At 46.1% G+C, this 22,311-nt stretch overlaps 2 protein-coding genes across 5 annotated transcripts in view; one reads left to right on the forward strand and one right to left on the reverse strand.

The window, feature by feature from the left end:
- The window catches only part of LOC119441883 (rap guanine nucleotide exchange factor 4), a 531,616-nt gene that overhangs the window by 129,327 nt on the left and 379,978 nt on the right, over positions 1-22,311 (forward strand). For both annotated transcript variants that reach the window (XM_049661695.1, XM_049661696.1), the window contains exon 3: positions 3,909-4,051. In XM_049661695.1, coding sequence (XP_049517652.1) covers positions 3,909-4,051 — 143 coding nt within the window. The remainder of the gene's footprint in view (positions 1-3,908; positions 4,052-22,311) is intronic.
- Positions 1-22,311, reverse strand: part of LOC125943181 (uncharacterized) — a 122,191-nt gene that overhangs the window by 39,912 nt on the left and 59,968 nt on the right. The window contains exon 1 of one of the 3 annotated variants that reach the window (XR_007465630.1): positions 2,146-2,231. The exons of the other annotated variants lie outside the window; for them this stretch is intronic. The gene's annotated coding sequence lies outside the window, so the exon portion shown is untranslated. Of the gene's footprint in view, positions 1-2,145; positions 2,232-22,311 lie in introns of those variants that run through there. 3 annotated transcript variants of the gene reach the window in all.

Genomic DNA, 22,311 nt, shown 5'->3' on the forward strand with positions numbered 1-22,311 from the left:
AATGGCCTTTGCACTTATCCCCGCGTCTAACGAAGGGTGGCGCTTGTGGTCGGTCGCTTCTAGCTGAGCTTCTTTGTCCGAACGTCGCATGCCACTGTCGGGCCGCGTCGCCAAGTAGGCGGCTGCTGATGAAGGGGGTGGAATCGGGGGAAGCACTCAAAGAATGCGCACTGCCGAGTTGGGGCGCTTGTTTGCCTGTCTCGTCGGTGTCTGGCACTGTCGCCGTCTGAGCGACGCTCATGAAAGGGCCTGCCTCGATGGGAAACAATGAAAGAATGCGCCCGGCCGATTCGGGACGCAACACCACCGCCTTCAACGCGTTTCGAACGCACTGCCCAAGGCGGTGGCAAGTCAAGTTAAAGTCGAGGAGCGTTTATGAATACGGGGGTAAGGCGGAGAGGCCACAGCGTCTTACACCAGCTTCTTACACGGGCCGTAACGCGCTAACACAAACGCGTTAGAAACGCGCAGTCTTTCGTTAATGTTGGGTATTTATTGTCATCGTGGTGCGTGTGTCCATGTGCGCTTCGTGGCGTAGTGGTTAGCGCCGCGCGTTCGGAAGCGAGGGGTCCCTGGTTCGATTCCGCGCTACGGACACAACTTTCGGAATTTTTTTTCATAAAAGTAGACGTGGCTACCTACTACTAGTACATACTACAGAGGAGGGACAGACCCACACCCTAAGGAGCTTTGCCCCTAAAAAGAGTTTTCCGTGGCCGCATAGCCGGAATATTACGCCAGCGGATTTGTTGGCGCGCGTCATTGTTGCAGCGAAGTCATGTGACGCTGACATCAAGTTGGAGCTGATAATAAAAACAAGGCTTCTAAAACTGCCACAGGAGGGTATCAGACTGGAACACTGAAACCAGGGCAGCAGTATGAAGCTGGCAGCTAGAAGAATCAGCAACTAAGATATCGCGGGAGATTCAAATTGTTGTAGGGAACAAACCCCGGCGCTCCTATAGATCAGCTGAAATGGGAATGGATTTTTCTAATCTGGCTTTGCTGACCTTACTTTTCAAGCGATCGTGTTTTCTAAATTCACGATGGCAGCATGTTTCTACGCACATGTATATTCATTTTTGTTTGTTTGTTTGTTTGTTTTAAGCGAATATGAATAAGGTGCCTGTTTGTTTCATGGGCGACACCGGGGAAACCTATTACAAGCCTCGTATAACGCATAAACAGAGCAAAAAGACGATAATTCCACAAACATTTGCAGTAGCTCTATTTAAGCCAGGAAAGTTCTGCCACAACATATTACGCTTAGCATGGCCACCATTTCCACCAAATATAAATTTAGTCTAACGTAGAGCTCTCTCGTGACATTAGAAAACAGCTGAAAACGGCCGCGTGACATTGTCGAAAATTGTTGCTGACTTTTTTGTTGTATTGCGAGGGCTATACTTGATATACACGCATTTATAACTTCGCACAAGAATCAGCCGTAATGTTCGCGTCATTTTCCCTAAATTTGACCTCGTTAAATTCTGTAGTTCTACCATTGAAGCGGGCTATGTTCTTAGCCGCTCGCAAAACACACTCGTAACGCTCTGGAGCCCTTGCATACGTGATTTATTTCGAAGACCGCTATCAGCCCACAAACTTTGAACTTTGCCTGCACATCGCTCATAAGATGGCCCTTACATTCACCAAACGTAAACAAGGTGCCTCATTTATTTCACTGAGGACACAGCGGGAACGTACTACGAACACCATATAATGCATGAAAATGCCAAAAACACTAGAATTCAGCTATTCTTTGCAAAGCCCTAACTAAACAAGAAACGATAAAATATCGCTTCACATTGCACTTGCCACCAAATATAAACACGGCGTAACGTAACGCGCAGTATTCTTTCGGGATGTTGGAAAGCAGCACATCCGATAACAACCTTGTATAAACGCTTTGATGCACTTGCTAAAGTAACTACTTTATAAATACTGCGTTTGGTTCCGCGCATTTAACTTTTCACACAAATTTCCCACAGCGTTCCCCTCATTTTCGCTCAATTAAATCTCAGTGGCATTTGTTGTTTCCACCGCTCGTAAAGCACGCTCATAACGATCCGGGGCATTTGCATGCGTAATTCACTGTAAAATCCGCAATCAACTCACGCAATTTGAACTTTGCGTGCACATTACCAATAATTTTCCCCTTATTTTCGCCAATTATATCCATGGCGCCTTGTTTATTTCGCCGAGGACGCCGGTGAAACCAACTGCAAACCTGGTGTAAACTCATGAAGAAGAAAGCAGTGATTCGATAATTATTTTCAACGCTTATAATTAAGCCAGGAACTTTTATGTTGCGTCACACATTACACTTTACATGCCCCTCCCCTCCACCCCCGCACGTTTTTCCATCCCTCTTTTCACCAATTTTAAACTCAGTATGTTGTTCACTGTACAACATACCGATATTAGGATCTCGGAAACATTCTGGATAACGAGAGTAAGACGCTCTGGAACGCGTGAACAAGTAATTTTCTACAAGTACGGTAATCATACCACACAAATTCAACATTTATCGCTTGGCACTCACAACATGCTTCCTACTTAAGTCAGATATAAATCAGGTGCCTGGTATAGTTCTCCGAGGAGACCGGGAAAACCATCTGCACGCCTCGTATGACACATGAAGATTTGGAGAAAACGGGTATCCAGTAATTATTTTCAAAGCATATATTTAGCCCACACACTTGAATGTTTCGCTACACGTCAACCGTAAAATGTGCACGATAATTTTTTGAGCAGCAAATGGACATGATTTGCCACGATCCGTTAACGTTACCCAGCATCTTAGGTCCAATGTTCGGCCCTTCAAAACAGCGGTGGGTTTGGGATTTAGTGTTCAAATACCTGTCAGGAATTGGTCTAATCGGAAAGTTTTAAATTAGATTCACCATTTCATATAGAAAAGCCCAAATTACCCGTCATCTCACCTGTAAATATTAGTGTCAGGTCCACTTGCGCATTTCATATTTATTTTTATTCTGTCTTTTTTTCACTCTCCTCTAGAATCTTTTAATCTCATTCGTCATCCCTATACAGAGTAGCATGCCAGCGGTTGCATACGTACCAGCAAAAATCTTTTTTTTTTAATAAAGAGCCTCTCTGTCTCTCTCCCCTCTAAAAATGAAATGGCCACCGCTTGAGCCCTCTCAGAGAAGAGCAGGGAAACTTTGTAAGCATTTAATATAACGCTTCTAAACAGGCTGAAAAGGAGGGTTTTGCAATTTTCATTTAACCCCTAATGAACTCACACAATTCAAAATTTACCTGCGTACCACGCCTAACATTTCCCACATTTCCTCAATATGTAAACTTCGTGAGTGATCTCGCTTATTTTTTTATTTTATTTTTCTAGAAAACAGTGAAAATAGGCATACGACGTTTATGAGCGCTTCTAGTCGCACTGAGGGGACAACGAGGGCACTGTTACAATATGTAAGGTCAACAGACCTGCACATGTGGCTGCAGCCTGAATCGGTGTTTGTAGCGCCACAAGTGCTACTCGGCTGTGATAGTCTGCGGTGATGGTGACTGGCTGTGGTTGTGTGTCTGCACTGCCTTTATGTCTGTCTCTCTTAATTTCCTATCTCTTTGTCTCCTCCTCCTCCGTTCCCCAATGCTGGGCAGCAAACCGGATTTTGCCTTCTGGTTAACCTCCCTACCTTTCCGTTTTCTTATCTCTCTCTCTAGTCACACTGACGGCTTCCCTGTAAAACATTGAACTCCATATTTCTACAATCCAATCGCGTTCATAGACATAGAGTAGTGTCCGATAACCTGTATTACTGTCGACAACCTCCACCCTTGCGAGGTTGTAAATGGATTCGGTAACATTGGTCTGTTCACCGGGAGCTTTTGACACCCGATCACGTGCCCGAATACGTTGTGTGCAGTCCCGGGGACCGGACCGAGGACGACTTGGAGTCCATCTACGGCCGGTTGCGCAGTATCAAGGCCTTCCACCGGCTGCACCCGGTGCTGTTGCAGCAGCTGTGCTTCTACGGATACTACGAAGACCTCGACAGGGGTGTCACGCGTGAGTATACACACAACGTATCTCGTTTGCTGCGCTTGTTACATGCGAAGTCCTCGCAACTGTGAGGCTGTTCGCAGATCTGCCGGTGGCGCTCTTTCGTACACCCTGACATAGTCAAACTCCATTTACTTTTACGCGTGCAGTGAAGGAACGCGTAGGCTCGATTGAATTGCTAGCCTATGCGATAGACGTTCTAATCCGCATAATTTTAGTACTGTTTGTCGAATATTGACTTTTGTGAAGCTCACCTAAATGTTGTAAGATTTCAGTAACAACCTCCTGTGCCGCTGCACCAAACTAAAACAAGTATTTTGTTCAACTATTCCTGTCTAGAAAAAAATAATGAAAAACTAAATAATAATTAAAAAAGAACACTGAGCACATTATTTGCAAGCATGCAGCCTGTCAAACCGATCATTTTCTGGTTGATCTTTCGGTTCATAGAAAACATACCAGTTCCGGTTCAACTATGTAGCGCAAAGATTATGGTTCAAACCAGTCGAAGCAGGTTTCTATTCTTGTGCATGATGGTAAGATAATGTAAGCAGAATTGCATAAATTTATTTCAGAAAAAAAAAACTGGGAAACTCAAATCGGCATAGTTCAGAAGCGACGAAAGCAAGAATTACCTAAGTGAGCTCATGTTTCGTGCAGAAGCTTTGTTAGAAGCTCCGTACTCGCTACTGGTGCTAGCAGGTGACTAAGCGCGCCAGATAGCTAGAGAAGCCGTCGCCATATCGTTTTATTTTCCTTGCAGTCGCTGTACCTTTGGTTAACTTTACAGCTGATTGAAATCCATGTCATTAAAACTGCGGAGCATTGTCAGAGCCTAAGGTTTGCCACAAAGTGCCCTTTGACTTGGCGTCGTTGGCGAAAATAATCATGCCGAACCATATCATCCCGAACCACCCCGACCGGGTGGGCCCTTCGCGTGGCGCAAGGCGTTAGTGAACAAAAATTGAATTTCTCAAAGTAAAATCCGTCAGAGAAATCGTAAAGTCCAACTTAACCATAACCTACAGACGTGATAGCGTCGGATTGTAATTTGAATATACGAGAACAAAACCTGATAGGCAGCCAGGGATCCTTGAATGCTATCAAGTTCCACTCTTAAAGGCGAAGCTTAAGCGTCCTCCAAATTTTTGTAATGGAGCTTATATTTTCGCTATGCTGGGTGCTTTGTTTGCTTCTTTCTTTTTATAGCTGCATCAAGCTTTTGAAACATGAATCAATGTGGCGTTATCCAACAAATTGATCGTCCAGACTGGCAACATTTAAAGAAGCAGTATTTTGTGCAGTTGTGCACGTGATTAATGAAGTTACGTTGATTGACTTTTAATTTTTGATCTCGTGGAGGTAACGCCAATTGGCAGTTTAGAGCCCGCACTCGACATTGACCTTGGGATCTATAAAATTTTAGTTAGCCACGCCCTCGTGACACGTGCGCGAATAAATATTTCACATTTGTAAGCTCGCTGACAGCGAGAATGACTCGGAAAAACGGCGCTATTCGACATCGGCTCGCCACTCTGCATTTCGTCACGCTGGGACTGTCACCACTGGCACGGCCCCATTCTGAAGTGCCAAGTTTGTTTGTTTATTTTGTTTACGCTCCGCGTATGGCTCCTACCCACTATGTGGGATTGCCCAAGATTCGGATGAAATTAGAACTCGTTTAGTACTGCCCGTAAAGCAACAAAAGATAATTTGGGAAAGTATCCAAGGAATGAAAAACAACACAAATTACTATAAATTAAGCAAGAAAATTGCCTTGCAGGAATTAAAATGTCTTCAGCGGCTGAACAAGCATCCTTGAGACAGGGCCCAAAGGAGGAGGCTCCGAGAGAAAGAATTCGAGGAATTTGAAAATTGACTCCAACTTGTGCAAGTGTTACGCCTGCATATCGCCATCGTTTCTTCTTTCTCTCGGCTGCAGCGCAATTTCGTGACGCAAGGGATGCGCTAAATCGGCATGATCCCTCCGGCACGCATGCCTCCTGCGTCGCGGCAAAGCTTTGCGTGGTCAGCATTATAGCTGCCATACTGGTAGACCACTCACTCTAAACTGCTTGTGGCCTAAAGACGAAGAAAATAAGAAATCTACGAATAAAAAAAATGTCACAGTTTCGCCCTAAGGGCGAAGCAATGAATGCGATAGCAACACAGCAACGTCATACGAAGTAAGGTGAGCGGCTTTGGTAGCAATATGAATTGTAGTAAACATGAGCTGATTAAGTAAGCAGGTGTGCGGCGGCGTAAGTAGACCGACATGAAGAGAGACTCGATAACCACGAGAAGGCGCGTGTGAAACGGTGGTGTTGATGAGAAGCGCTTCCCGTGGGCAGCGCGTGCGAAGGGACACATCTGTAGCGCTGCACTGCCGATCCGGGCAGCATTGCATGTGTAGCGTGCGTTGGAAAATGTGGCCCGACTATTACTAACTGAATGAACAAGCGTGGTGTGAGCGCGCACAAACAAACATGAATAGATCACACTGAATGACTGCAGACAACGACCGTCAAAACTCTGGCAGCAAGCGGATACGCCGCATAGGCGAAGGTACGTGCGGTCTATCGCTTCAACGGAAACTGAGCGGCGAATGCACTTAAAGGTCAGAGCCGTGTGGAGATAAGAGACGGTGCGAGCGAGCGACGAGCGCGGTTGTTGGCAGAGAAGCGCGCCCCCCCCCCCCCCCCCCCCCCCTTCCTCCCTCCGGCGCTGGCTTCCTGCTTCCTTGCTTGCGCGTGGGAGATTGAGTGCGTTCGCTCTCCGTGATAGCGCGCGTCTCCGCACGCTTCCTCTCGGGCATACGGCGCGCGGCGAAGATTTTATCTATAGAGAACCTCACGGCGACGGCGACGGCGACGGCGACGGCGACGACGACGCCGACGGCAGAAATCCGGTTCAAGTGTCCATATAATTGCTATCGCAATAAAAGCGAGAGCGACCCATCCGCAGAGCACCGGCTCTCCGATTGACGCAAGTGCGGACGGTAGGAACATGACCAAGGACGCTGAGAGCGCTGAACTCCGTGCTGCTCGCTGTCGCAGCGCTCTCGCTGACCGTTGCTGGGTGACGTAGGCAGAACAGCGCTTCGAGGGGCGCGGCTTTGCGCTCGCTGCAGCCTCCTAGTTTCGGTTTTGGTCGTTCTGATAGCCGAATTTCGTCGTGCTACAATTCCGCGGTTAACCGCATTTTCCTAGATCCAAAAGTCGCTATATGGCTTGTACGGAGAGCTCGCTTCAATTTCCGATTTGCGATGAGCCCGCTGAAACTAAACGTTGAAAAGTTAATTAATAGATTTTTGTTAATTAGCCACTAATTACCACGTGTCACAGTCACTTCATGGTCGCCAGCACTGACGGCATGTCTCCAAACGAACCGTCCTTTTATTCCAGAACGGCTATCACTAAATATCGATGGCACGGGATAGTGGTGGCGTGGAGCGGAGGTAGAACACCCGGCCTCTAATCTAAAGGTCGTAAGTTCGAATCCTCCTCCAGTCCACTACATCTTCAAGCATGGAGTGGCGCCTGACACCGGCAAAAAAATAACGTCGAGAGCTAGTGGGGCTATACTAGTCGAGGTGCAACCAAATTAGGAAGGCCCACTAAGCTTCAACAAACTCCCTCCCTCACCAGAATAGGAATTGGCCTCCCTGGTGCTGTATTCGGCCACTACCTCCCTCATGACGCCTACAATTAACCCATGGCCCTCAGTCCCCAGCGGCTGCGGAGCACCTGACCAAGGCGGCGGTCAGACCTGCGACGCGGCAGAGGGTGCTAAGAATCTCTGGGTCCGGACAGGCCACCACTGGAAACTGAACTTGGCAACTTTCAACCCGCGCACCCTATCGAGTGAGGCTAGCTTAGCAGGGCTATTTAAAGAATTATCAGGTATTTCCTGGAATATTATTGGCCTGAGTGAGGTTAGAAGAACTGGTGAGGCTTATACAGTGCTGACTAACGGCCACGTCCTCTGCTACAGAGGTCTTCCAGGTAAGAGAGAATTCGGAGTAGGATTTCTAGTCCATACGGACATAGCCGGCAACATTGATGAATTCTACAGCATTAATGAGACGGTACCAGTCGTCGTAATAAAAAAGCTGAATAGGAGGTATAGAATGAAGGCAGTACAAGCCTACGCCCCAACCTCCAGTCACGATGATAAATAAATAGAGCAGTTTTAGAGGATGTTGAATTAGTAATGAGAAAGGTGCAAACTCAGTATAATGTACTCATGGGCGTCTTCAATGCAAAAGTGGAGAAAAAGCACGCTGGTGAGCAAGCAATTGGCAACTACGGCATCGATTCTAGGAACACTAGAGGAGAGATGTTGGTAGAATTCGAGCAAAGGAAGGCTCCGAATAATGAATACCTTCTTCAGGAAGCGCAGCAACAGGAAGTGGACCTCGAAAAGCCCTAATGGAGGAACAATTAAGGCATGAACTAGATTTCATACTCTCTGCCGATCCCAGCATAGTGCAGGATATAGAAGTGTTAGGTGGGGTAAAGTGCAGTGACAATAGGTTAGTCAGGTCTAGAATTTCTCTCAATTTGAAGAGAGAAAGAATAAAATTAGTCAAGAAGAAACAGGCCAACCTAGACGCAGTAAGGGTAAAAGCAGACCAATTCAGGCTGATGCTCGTACACAAATATGCAGCTTTAGAACAGGAAGATGAAGACAACATAGAGGTAATGAATGAAATCGCAACTAGGCTGATCTCAGAAGCACCAATTGAAGTGGGAGGTAAGGCACCAAGGCAATCAGTAGGTAAGCTCTCCCATGTAACAAAGGACCTAATAAAGAAACGGCAAAACATGGAAGTGTCAAACTCGAGAGATCAGAGAGAATTCGCTGAACTGTCGAAACTGATCAACAAGAATAAAGTAAGGGATATCAGAAATTATAACGTGGAAAAGATTGAGGAAGCAGTAAAATATTGACGCAGCATCAAATAAATGCGCAGAAAACTTGGCATAGGACAAGGCAAAATGTACGCACTGAAAGATAAGCAGGGTAATATCATCAGCAATTTCGATGACATAGTAAAAGCAGCGGAAGAATTATATACTAACATGTACAGTCCCAGAGCAGCCAAGCTACTTTCACTCGAAGTAGTGATGAACAGGATACAAAAGCTCTTTCTATAACTAGCGATGAAGTTAGAAGGGCCTTGAAAGACATGACCAGGGGAAAACCTGTTGGAGAAGATGCAATAACAGTCGACTTGATCAAAGATGGAGGAGATATCACCCTTGAAAAGCTTGCGGCCCTTTATACGCAATGCCTCACGACTTCAAGTGTACCAGAAAGCTGGAAGAACGCCAATATTATACTCATCGATAAGAAGGGAGGCGTTAAACAACTGAAGAAAATACACCCATTAGCTTGTTTTCTGTATTATGTAAAATATTTACCAAGATATTCTCGAATAGAATCAGGGCAACACTTGACTTCAGCCAATCAAGAGAACAGGCTGGCTTCAGGAAGGGATATTCTACGAGAGATCATATCCATGTCATAAATAAGGTAATAAATAAATATGCGGAGTACAATTAACCTCTTTATATGGCTTTCATAGCTTATGAAAAAGCATTTGATTCAGTAGAAATACCAGCAGTCATAGAGGCATTGCGTAATCAAGGGGTACAGGAGGCATACGTGAATATCTTGGCAAATATCTTCAAGGATCGCACAGCAACCTTGGTTCTCCACAAGAAAAGTAGAAATATACCTATCAAGAAAGGGGTCAGGCATGGAGACACAATCTCTCTAATGCTATTCACTGCATGCTTAGAATAAGTATTCAAGATCTTAGACTGGGAAGGCTTAGGAGTGAGGATCAACGGCGAATATCTCAGCAACCTTCGGTTTTCAGATGACATTGTCCTATTCAGCAACAATGGGGACGAATTACAGCAAATGTTTGAGAGCGTTAACCGAGAAGGTATAAGAGTGTGGTTGAAGATTAATATTCAGAAGACTAAGATAATGTTGAATTGCCTGGCAAGGGAACAAGAATTCAGGATCGCCAGTCAGCCTCTAGAGTCTGTAAAGGAGTACGTTTATTTAGGTCAATTACTCACAGTGGACCCTGATCATGAGAAAGAAATTTACAGAAGAATAAAATTGGGTTGGAGTGCATACGGCAGGCATTGCCAAATCCTGACTGGGAGCTTACCACTATCGTTGAAAAGGAAAGTGTACAATCATTGCATTCTACCGGTGCTAACATGTGGGGCAGAAACTTGGAGGTTAACAAAGAAGCTCAAGAACAAGTTAAGGACCGCACAAAGAGCAATGGAACGAAAAATGTTAGGCCTAATGTTAAGAGACAGGAAGAGAGCGGTGTGGATCAGAGAACAAAAATGGATGGACAGGCCAAAACAGGCCATTTTTGGACAGGCCAAAAATGGAGCTGGACAGGCCATGTAATGCGTAGGATGGATAGCCGGTGGACCATTAGAGTTACAGAATGGATACCAAGAGAAGGGAAGTGCAGTCTAGGACGGCAGAAAACTAGGTGCAGTGATGAAGTTACGAAATTTGCAGGCGCAAGTTAGAATCAGCTAGCGCAAGACAGGTTTAATTGGAGATCGCAGGGAAAGACATTCGTCCTGCAGTGGAAATAAATATAGGCTGATGAGGACGATGGTCTTGAAATATTACTTAGTCATCGTAGACACACCCTGCATAGTGGAACCTCGCTATAACGAAGTGGAAGTAGGGGCCAGAATTACTTTGTTGTATTCGTTACTTCCTTATGTTCATTACTGCATGTACTGAAATATGAATGCCTTTAAGAATTTCAAGGGGAATTTCACTTATTTCGTTATATCCCATTTCCGGATAACAATAGCTCTGTTACATATATCACTGTACATATAGCTCTTAACTGCTTAGGGCAGTGCACTCACCTGGTATAAGGGGTGTATCACGGCAAGCACTTGTTACAGTCGAAAACTTTTTAACTTTCACCTAACTGTTCATTAGCTTAACACCAGACGGCAAATACGTAGAATTAAACATGTCTCTTGCACTAAAGCATCAACATTGATTATATTCGTCATCACCCCAGCACTCTATAGGAGACCGATAGTGTTATAAAAATCTACAGGTTGAAACCACCAGAGGTCTGTCGCGGATTTAATCGAACATCGGTATCTTGTTACACATAAAAATTGGGCCGCTCCGAGAGAGCATGTTTGATTGGCAAAGAGGGTGGTCAAGCAGCGCCAGCATTTGTCGTTATAAATTCGATAGTGTGGTTTGCAACCACGCTTTCTGTTCCATATGGATATCAAAAATGTTATAGTGTGCCATAGTCATGGCCGCGGGATAGTTCAAATGCTCACTCAAATGCAGGACAAATAAGACACTGGTTTCGATGCCAGCTGTCTACCCTTTCCATCTCACTCATTATTTTCAATAAATCAGTGCTGCCACAACTACATTAAAATACGTAGTTAATGTGACGATATCTTTGAATTTTTATTATAATAATTGTTGAGATAATCAGAGACAACGGAAACCTTTCCCGTACATTTCAGCATGGTGGCGCCACTCCAGTACCACTATTACGTAATTTTCCAGTGCATGGCAGCTTTATTGTAAAAAAAAAAAAGTATGTGACACATTTGTTGTTCCGGACGCTAACCTGTGAATATATCTTGGATTATTTTCTGCGTTTGGTGTCCCTTGAGTCTTGGCTATTTCAGCTGCGCTCCATCTTCTTTCGTCGGTGCTCGTCAATAACACTGCCGATGGCAGCGGCCGTCAGCCGAATAAGATTCAATTTCGCACTTTTGCTCTTTTTATCCTCGAACCTTGTAAACGTAACGTAAAGTTAAAGGTCACATATAATTCTGACAAAAAGCTCACTTGACTGAGTGTTATGATCTGCATGTTATTTTAGATTGCAGTGAGCATTTATTCGAAAATCTTAGAACGGGCCAGAATAACAGCGAATATTCCTTAAGGAAACCTGCAAGTAGTAGCGTGCATAGGCAGCGGATTAGTATGCGATCTGCAGTAGTTGCATAGCTTCGTAGCTTAAACGTCTTTTTCTCCGCGAAAAGTAGAAGACCTGAAAGATGTACGACCAATTATGGTGTGTCACGGACATTGCTTGAGGCAGACCACAATTGGTCACACATATTTGCCGTCCTTGCTTTTCATTGGGCGGCGCCAAAAATCACGTGCTCTACTGTTCGCTATTGAACGACTGCAGATACTACGTAGGTTATCTTCTTGTTTATGATTCTGATGTACGATGCATATTGATGGCGCGAAAGCGAAATCGCCCCTAGAATGGCTGTTTTGAAATGTGGACGGAAGACAGCACGTGAATCCCTCTCATTCGTCGCACTTTCATGCGTTTGAGAACAAGTGCAATGCCAATAACTCGAAGAACTACGCAATGTTTGTTACCGGCTGCATCAGATGTAGTCACAACCAGGGGCGGATCCAGGTTTTTTCTGAGGGGGGGGTCAGCTTCTGTCAATGATGATGATGATAGTAGCCTTTCTTATTTATCGAAATTCACCGTTTTTGCTCACGATAAACCCGCGTTTTATACGTCTAGAGCAACCCCTGTAGGCCACCATGGTGGCTCAGTCAGCTCAGGCGTTGCGCTGCTGAGCACGAGATCGCGGCCCGGCCGCGGCGGCCGCATCTCGATGGAGGCACAAAGTGAGATGATAATAGTCGCTGTGAACAGTCCAATTAACTAAAATTGAACAATTATTTTTTTGTCGACTGCAGTAAGTCGGTATGTTTGTATTGAAAACTCAGAGGCAGTCGTGTTTCTTACTGCCGTCAATAAAAACTTAATTATTCAATTTTAGTCAATTCGGCTGCTGACAGCGATAATTATCACCTCACTTTGCGTCCCCCTGGCCACATAACTTATTTGCGCAGGTGCTCTTCACGTGCCTCCCAGTGCCTCACTTTAAGAAAACCATAATGCTTAATTTTGAACACGTGATATATCTAGCCTATATTGTTTCTTAAAATAAAATTTGGGATGATCTGTTGCAGGTTCGCTATAAATGCGTAAGCATGGGCCCGTCCTTGGCGTTCTGTTGGGACACATTGATTTCCTTAAGGAGATTCTTTGTGTTCGGCTGAGACACCTTCGTTTGCTTTGGAGCTCCAACGCGGCAACCACTACGCTGGTTGTTTACGATATGCGAATCACCGCGTATGAAGACTCACGACGCCACCTACAAGAAGAACGATGTGTTTTAGTAGCCGAGAACGCGAGCCAGTATCTTCATGTTTTGTTTCCCGCGCGATGCCATCCTTTTACACAAGGCGCGCATCTGCTCCCGTTTCTCTAACCACGCGACGCCATCCTTGGCCCGCGCGCTGGCGTTGACCGCTGACGTCACGCTCCCCCACTTCGCAGCCGCTGCTCGAGACTTCGCCCTGCTCCGCGAGAACGCCCACTTAGATAAATGGATCCAGGGGCTTTGATCCTACTATGCCTAATGTACGGCAATAAAACTGCGAAGTTACAATGAAAAACTTGTAGCGTACGAACGGTACTGTGCTCGTACTGGATATTGTCAACGTGTAACTGTGATCACAATGAGTGCTACAGTTAAAAAAAGTTGTCCATGCGTAGTTCTTAGTTTAGCTGTTAGTTGTTATTTATACAGGGTTTGTCCGAAAAGTAATGTCAGTAAGTCGATTAAAAAGAAATTATTGATCAGATCGGTACAACACAATAAAATGTTTCAAAATAGGCTCCTCCTGCGTCGTTACATTGCTTCTAGCGAGATTTCCAACCATCGAAGGCGTCACGGTAGGCCTCCTTAGGAATGTCCTTTAGAGCCTTGGTGCAAGCCTCTTCGACTTTGCCAACTGTCGCGAAATGATGTCCTTTCATGGGGAATTTTCAAGCGCAGAAAGAAGAAGAAGCCTGGGAGAGCCACGTCAGGACTGTAGGGCGGCTGGGGAACCGTTGACATCTTTCAATCGGCCAGGAAGCGGGTCACAAGGAAGGCGGTGCAGGCTGCATGGTGCGTTGTTATGGTGAAGTTTCCAATCGCCCCCGATATCAGGCCGGTGCGATGAATCCTTCGTTTGAGTCGCTTGAGCACTTTCACGTAGAATTTGGCGTTCACGGTTGTGCAACGGGGTACAAACTCATGGTGGACAAGGCCATTGATGTCAAAGAACACAATCAGCATGGTCTTGAACTTTGACTTGCTAATTCTGGTCTTCTTGGGGCGAGGCGACACCGAGCTGTGCCACTTGGCACTTTGCCTTTTTGTTTCGGGGTCAATTCAAACACCCAAGTCTTGTCACCTGTGATGACATTGTCCTAAACGTGGGGGTCACTTTCGCACAAGTCCCAAACCTCCTGTCATGTTTCAACTCGGCTTGATTGTTGGTCGTCCATTAATATTTTGTGCAAGATCTTCGCGCACACTTTTCGCATTTGAAAATTATTCGTCAAAATCTCGTGAACGGTACTTTTTGGAATGTTTACTGTCTGTGCCACTAAACGGCAACGTTTACTGTCTGTGCCACGGCAATTGGTGCTGCAGTTATTGAGGCGTCAGGCCTAACGGCGGAGTAAGCCCGCGAAGACGTTGTTTGCCCTAACTTCACTCAGAATATCGTTGTAGTCAGCACACCCAAGCCCGAACATGCGGCGAAATACGTTAGAATCAAGTCCTTCAAGATCGTGGAAACGGAATACGAGGTGAACGCATACGAGACGGCACCACATGCAACGTGCAAAGGGGTCATCAGAAGAGTGGACATCAGGGATACGCAAGCTATAATAACAAGGAACATCGTGCATGACTTGAACCCACTTGCGCTGGCTGCCAAGCGCATCAAGACTTCCGGTTCGGTCATAGTACTTTTTGACGGACTCAAAGTGCCCAATTTTGTTAGATACGGGTCCACTCTAGTCAGATGCTACCTATTCAGGAAGCAATTTGACGTTTGCTATACCTGCGGAAGGGTAGGGCACCGCTCAGATGTGTGCCCGACACCAGACTTTGTTCAATGTAGAGGATGTGGGATTGTTAACCCAGGAGAGGAACACGTGTGCGTGCCTCAGTGTAAATTCTGTGAAGGGGATCATCCAACTGGTGACAAGTCATGTAGGCAAAGATTCCACATCCCGTACGTTGTACGACTTCGTCGGAGAGAACGCAACAGATCCCGGTCGATAACGAGGGCGCCTTTGGAGGAGCTGCAGCCGGTGCCCCACCATCACCCGAGCACCAGGGGGCGCTCACGCTCCAGGAGCCGCACTAGATCCAGGCGTCGTTCGCAATCCAGGGAAGGAAGCCGTTCGCAATCCAGGGAAAGAAGCCGTTCCAAGTCAAGGGAAGCTCAGGTGCGCTTCGAGGAAAGGGGCTCACCACCTGGTGGCAAGAAGACACCTGAGACCGCCTGGGCCGACAAAGTTAAAGGTACGGTGAGGGTCGCTGGGGACGTCACGGCGGCGGTGGCTGGAAGCAATGATGCCAGAATAGAGCAATTGATTAAGGAAGTAACGTCTTTAAGAAAAAGCAAATGAAGAATTGACAAGACAGGTAGTAGAACTTCGAAAGAAAGCACAGCAGAACCATGCTAGTGTAGCAATAGCTAGACCTGTAATCCAAAGCAACGATCCAGGGGAAGAAGATAGCTCCCCTGCCCCTAAAAAGCGGGCGGTGAGCTCCGAGGATGACTCAGTCTTTTCGGCCCTCAATGAAATTAAAGAGGCAATTAAAGCGATAAAAGAGACAACGGAAAAGACTAACTTTAAAGTAGACAAATTATGGAAATGGAGGCTAACGGCGGAAAAACGACTTAGGAAAATTGAGGCGCGAGGGGATGGCGATGACGATGAGTATTTGCCATCAGAGGTGGAGAGTGTAAAGTCGCTCCCTGGAACGTCAGGAGCCATCACAAAGAGGACATTAGCAGGTAATAGGAAGGCGGACTCATCCAATAATCATGGACAGTAATCATGGATTCACTGTGTGGCAATGGAACTGTCGCGGATTCCAACACAAAAAGGCACCACTGCGACAGTTAATCAAATCATCTGGGGCTAGGCCAAAGGTAATTATGTTGCAGGAAACCTTAGCGGATGAAGTCAAGCTTACTGGGTACAACACGACATGTGGGGGCAAAGAAACAGGGAGGGGATTGGCAACCCTCATTGATAAAAAGCTACCATACATAGAGCACAACATTCACCTTAGACATTCCAAAATTGAATGTATTTTAGTAGAAATAGTACTCAAAAGGAATAGAGGCAAGGCGCAAAGCATTTTCTGTCTGAACATTTACAGCAGTCCCAAGGACATGAGACAGAGCTTTAGAGCAATCTTCAACAAGGCACTTTCGGTTGCCAAAACTGCCCCGCTCATTATTGGAGGGGACTTTAATGCCCCCTATCACACATGGGGATATAGCTGGAATACAAAAAAAGGAGAAGGGCTGTGGAGCCTTGCCGTAGATCTGGGGCTATGCCTGATCACTGATCCAGCATATCCCACCCGTTGTGGCACGTCCACATGCAGGGACTGCACACCTGATCTCACTTTCGTTAACTCAAGTGGAGCTAGTTGGGAAAATTCGAATATGGATCTCGGCAGCGATCATTATATCTTACATATAACCATAGGCATGCCGAGGCAGGAAGCTAGATTCTTCAAGTGCACAGACTGGGACCTTTTCAGGAAAGTCAGAGCAAAAAGAAGGGAAATCGGAACATTAGGGGCTGAGAAAGAGCCCTTTCAGATATGGGTCAACCAGCTCAGAGAGGACGTCAAAGAGGCCACTAAAGAAATTAGGACAGAGGAAAGCGTTGAGATTATGGATAGCAGGCTGGCGCACTTGATTGAGGCCAAACAATCTATAGTACAAAGATGGAGAACGCAAAGACTCAACAGAAGGCTTAGGAAGAAGATAGCGCAACTAAATAAGCAGATTGAGGAGCACTCGAAGACACTCGCAAAGCAGCAATGGGACGAGATCTGCAACTCTGCTGATGGTAGGATTAAACACGGGGGTAACTGGAATCTCCTCAAGCACTTACTTAACGAAAATGAAACAAGGGTGAAGAAAAGAACAGCAATAGCTAAGTTGGTTCATCAAGAAATTCGGGATAGAACTCAGGAGGAAATCATGGATCGATTGGCTGCCAAATATCTCCCGCTTAAGGGACCGAACGATGGTGATGAGTGCTATGAATATTCCGGTGGGATATGTGAGGAAATGGACCGCGACTTTTCGGAGAGCGAAATCAGGACGGCTCTCCACAGTCTTCACGGTAGGTCGGCGGCGGGATCCGACGGAATAACTAACAAGATCCTTAGGAATCTGGATGATGAATCAATCACTTATCTAACTGACCACTTCAATGAACTCTGGAAAAAAGGGGTATATCCGGATGAATGGAGGGTGGCCAACACTATCCTCATACCAAAACCAGGTAAACAGCTCACTCTAGACAACCTCCGTCCTATTTCGCTAACATCATGTCTAGGTAAGGCTATGGAACACGTAATTCTCAATCGACTCACGAAATACGTTGAACAAAACGACATTTTACCGTACAACTTAATCGGCTTTCGCCCTGGGCTGTCGACTCAGGACGCTATGCTCCTGATCAAACACCAGCTCGTACAGGCCAGCCCAGCGCACACGAGAGCGCTCTTGGGTTTGGACGTTGAAAAAGCCTTTGACCGCATATATCATAAGGCCATACTTGACGTTATCTCTGCGATGGGGCTAGGCAAGAGATTTTTTAACGTGATTAAGGACTTTCTCGGAAATAGGTCTGCACACCTCATGTTGGGGGAGCTTAAGTCTGAGGCAAAAAACTTGGGAAATAGGGGCACCCCGCAAGGAGCAGTACTCTCGCCCATGCTATTTAATTTAGCAATGTCTAGGGTTGCCAGAAATTTGGAGAAAATTGAGGATATACATTACGTGATATATGCTGACGACATAACCATATGGACTGCCAAAGGTAACGTAGGGCAGACGGAGACCAGATTACAGGAAAGTGTATATATTGTAGAGAATACACTGAAAGATATGGGGCTGAAATGTTGGGCAGTCAAATCGGAACTTTTGGTTTTGAAACATCGTAGAAGAGGTCGAAAACCAAGAGGTTACATCCCGACAGACGAGCCCAGAGTGAACTTACACACTCACGAAGGAACTAAAATCAGGCTAGTCGAAGGAATCAAAGTTCTTGGATTCTACATAGAAGCGAATAATGCGAACTATAGAACAATACAGCATATCTCAAATAAAACCGATGAAGTAATTAGGCTACTAAGGAGAATTACCAATAGACACAGAGGCCTGGGGGAAGACAGTGCTTTGAGGCTAGTTCATGCTTTTGCTCTCTGTCATTTCACCTATGTTGCTGGATTATTAAAATGGACGCAGGTAGAACTTAACAAACTTAACACGATGATTAGGAAGCTCATTAAAGCTACCCTAGGAATACCGATTAACACTGCAACCGAGAGATTGATGAGTCTAGGGGTGCACAACACAATAGAGGAAATTGCGGAGGCTCAGCAGCTTGCGCAACAGGAAAGATTGGCAAAAACACGAGCCGGCAGGAATATACTACAGGCAATAGGGGCAGAGCTAAATAGGTCAAGGCGCCCACTGGAGGATGAAGTGGAGTTGCGAGCTGAGATTAGGGATCTGATTAGAACCACCCCTCTCCCTAGAAACATGCATCCAGAGCACAATATCAAAAGAAGAAAGGCAAGAGCTAAAGCACTCTTGCGGGAGATACAACAGCAGAATCAAGAGGCGGCTTTCGTAGATGCTGCCTGGGTGACAGGGAAAGAAGCATATACTGCCGTAGTAGCAAACATTCAAGGGAATGTGCAAGATGCCATCACTGTATTCACCAAAGATTCCATGGTGGCGGAGCAAGTGGCAATTGCTCTAGCCATCAGGAACAATAAATGGACTTTTATTTACAGCGATTCGAAAGCTGCTATAAAGGGTGTCGATAAAGGCTACGTGGCCGCGGTTGCAGCTAAACTTATTGAAAACACTATGAGTATGAGAACTGAAATCCAATGGTTTCCTGCGCATATGGGAGAAGTGGACGAGACCCGGGCTAACCTCAATGAGGTTACTCATGACTTGGCACGAGGACTTGCTAGCCGTGACAGTCACAACCGAGCCGTCCACCACCAGGCCGGGGAATTTAGAGATAAATTATTAACATATAACGAGATTACTAAACACTACTATCTAGGACGCAGACAATTTCCATTGCCACATTCAAAGCTGAACAGGGCTCAGGCAGTTTCAATGATACTATTACAAACAGGAACTTATCCCACGCCGTACCACCTTGATAAAATGTATCCAGAAAGAGAGGTCAAGAAAGATTGTCATGCGTGTAATGGCATCATTGGGATCAGACACATGCTCGCAGGATGCCCTGCGACTCTCACCAACCCTGAAGAAGAATGGCTCCATTGGAAGAAGATGCTAGAGAGTTCATCTTTTCAAGATCAGCTACGGGCTGTCCAGAGGGCCCACGATGTCGCTGAAGGGCTGGGCCTAACGGTCAGGCGCGGATCCAGGGGGATGTCCGGATGTCCTGACCCCCCCCCCCCCCCCCTCAGATTTCTGCATCGCCCCCTCGCTGACAGGGGAATGGCCCTGTTGCGAAAAAAAAATATGGCCACCAGCATTCTTCAAAAGTATTTTTCGCGAGTACCAGTGGTATCAGCCATGTAGAAGTAAAGCTAGCTCGCTCACAAGCTTAGTTGTATTCCGTATGAGCGTGGTGTCGTGAAGTTGCCGTAGCTATTTTTTCTCATGAACACCTTGGACCTTCTGGCGCCTGCCGTGCCTTACTCGTCCCGTCGGTGGCGTCGAATGAACGAGGGGATGTCCCTTTTGCCAAGCGCGCCAAGGTCCGCTCGAGCGCCTTCGCGCCTGATTAACTTAGTTTCCCCTTGGGGTGTCAACGGTTGCCTCATTGGCTGTCATCGGTTCCGCGACCAACCTGCTTAATGAAAGAGATCTCTTGCTGAAGTGTTCACATATAAATAATAACAACTAAGAGCTAAACTAAGAACTACGCACAGGCAACTTTTTTTAAACTGTAGCACTCATTGTGATCACAGTTACACGTTGACAATATCCAGTACGAGCACAGTACCGTTCGTACGCTACAAGTTTTTCATTGTAACTTCGCAGTTTTATTGTCGTACATTAAGCATAGGAGGCTCAAACCCGCCGGATCCGTTTATCTGAGTAGGCTTCTCGCGGAGCGGGGCGAAGCCTCGAGCCGCGGCTGCGAAGTGGGGGAGCGTGACGTCAGTGGCCAACGCCAGCGCGCGAGCCTAGGATGGCGTCGCGTGGTTAGAGAAACGGGAGCAGATGCGCGCCTTGTGTAAAAGGATGACGTCGCGTGGGAAACAAAACATGAAGACGCTGGCTCGCGCTCTCGGCTACTACGCCACATCGTTATTGTTGTAGGTGGCGTCGTGAGTCTTCATACGCGATGATTCGCATATCGTAAACAACCAGCGTAGTGGTTGCTGCGTTAGAGCGGAGCGTTACGCCCGTATTTAAGAACGTTCCTCTAGTCAACACACCACCACGACTCAACAGAGAAGATGGCACCGCCATCCCTCGACAGAAGTGGTCACTGAGCTTCATGATCATTCGCGGGAATTCTTGAGAATTGTCGCGTCTTTATCAGTCGAGAGGCGGCGCTGTGCTCAACAAGGTGGAGTGGAGTAAGAGCTTAGAGTCGAGGGCTCTTTGAGAATACGGGAGTTAGTCCTCCAAAGCAAACGAAGGTGTCTCAGCCGAACACAAAGAATCTTCTTAAGGAAATCAAGGTGTCCCAACAGAACTCCAATGACGGACCCGTGCTTGCGCATTTATAACGAACCTGCAAAAGATCATCCCAAATTTTATTTTGAGAAACAATACAGGCTAGATATACCGGGTGTTCAAAATTAAGCTTTATGGCTTTCTTAAAATTATGCACTGGGAGGCACATGCAGACCACCTGTGAAAATAAGTTATGTGGCCAGGCGGACACAAAGTGAGATGATAATTATCGCTGTCAGCAGCCCAATTAACAAAAATTGAATAATTAACTTTTTATTGACTACGGTAAGTCTGTATGCTTGTATTCAAAAGTTAGAGGCAGTCGTGTTTCTGCACAGTTTCACTTGGAAGAATTTTTCTAGCGTGTCTGTGCTTCGAGATATCCAACTCCAAATTTTAATTGTCGTTCGCATGATTACGCATGCAAAAGAGTGAGGATCGGCGCAAAGCTCCTCCCTGATGTGACGCGGCTGTTGCGTGCGGCGTTTAGTCTGACAACGGGGCGGAGGCATTGGCAAATATAATAACTGTCCACCTTCCCCTCACGGCTGCGAAATGAAAAAAAAAATATCGAAGAACCCGTAACCGCTGTCGTAACACGCGACCGCGCAGCCTGTAAAGATGGCGGCAGCTGCCATGCAGAGATAGATAATGGCACGAGCGGCGAAGCCGGAGGGCAGTACGCGTGCGTAATGGTGACTAGACGACCGGGCATGGTCCTTGTCTGGGCTACGCAAATAATGTGACTGCTGATTTCCAAGTATTGTAAGTTTTATTGAAATCAAGAGCAACAACTTAACCATCAACAGAAGAAACCTTTTTAGCTATGCTAACGAATATTTCATACTGCCGCTTTAAGTTTGGTGTTGTCATGCACAAATCTCATGACAACACTTCACCCATCAAGATGTCAATGCCCTAAAGATGTCCAAAATGCCTCCCTTTCACAGCAACGCAAAGCGTAAACCGCTCTCGCGTCGACTCGATTATTCTGCGCAGTACGACAATTGAAATTTGGATTCGGATATCTTGGAGCACGCACACGCTAGAATAATTATTCCGACTGATACTGTTTACAAACACGACTGCCTCTAAGTTTTCAATACAAACATACCCACTTACTGCAGTCAACCAAAATAATTGCTCAATTTTAGTTTATTGGGCTGCTCACAGCGATAATTATCATCTCACTTTGTGCCCCCTTAGTCACATAACTTATTTGCACAGGTGGTCTTCGCGTGCCTCCCAGTGCCTAATTTTAAGAAAACCATAAAGCTTAGTTTTGAACACCCTGTATTATCAGGCGCAGCCGCCAAGCACATGGCTGTATTGGGTAAAGTAAGCTCAGAGAAACCGATACCTGGCTTCGATACAGGTCTTCTTCCTCTTTCTGGGGTTTT

The sequence above is a fragment of the Dermacentor silvarum genome, chromosome 2 (assembly GCF_013339745.2).
Source record: "Dermacentor silvarum isolate Dsil-2018 chromosome 2, BIME_Dsil_1.4, whole genome shotgun sequence".
In the NCBI taxonomy this organism is placed as follows: domain Eukaryota; kingdom Metazoa; phylum Arthropoda; class Arachnida; order Ixodida; family Ixodidae; genus Dermacentor; species Dermacentor silvarum.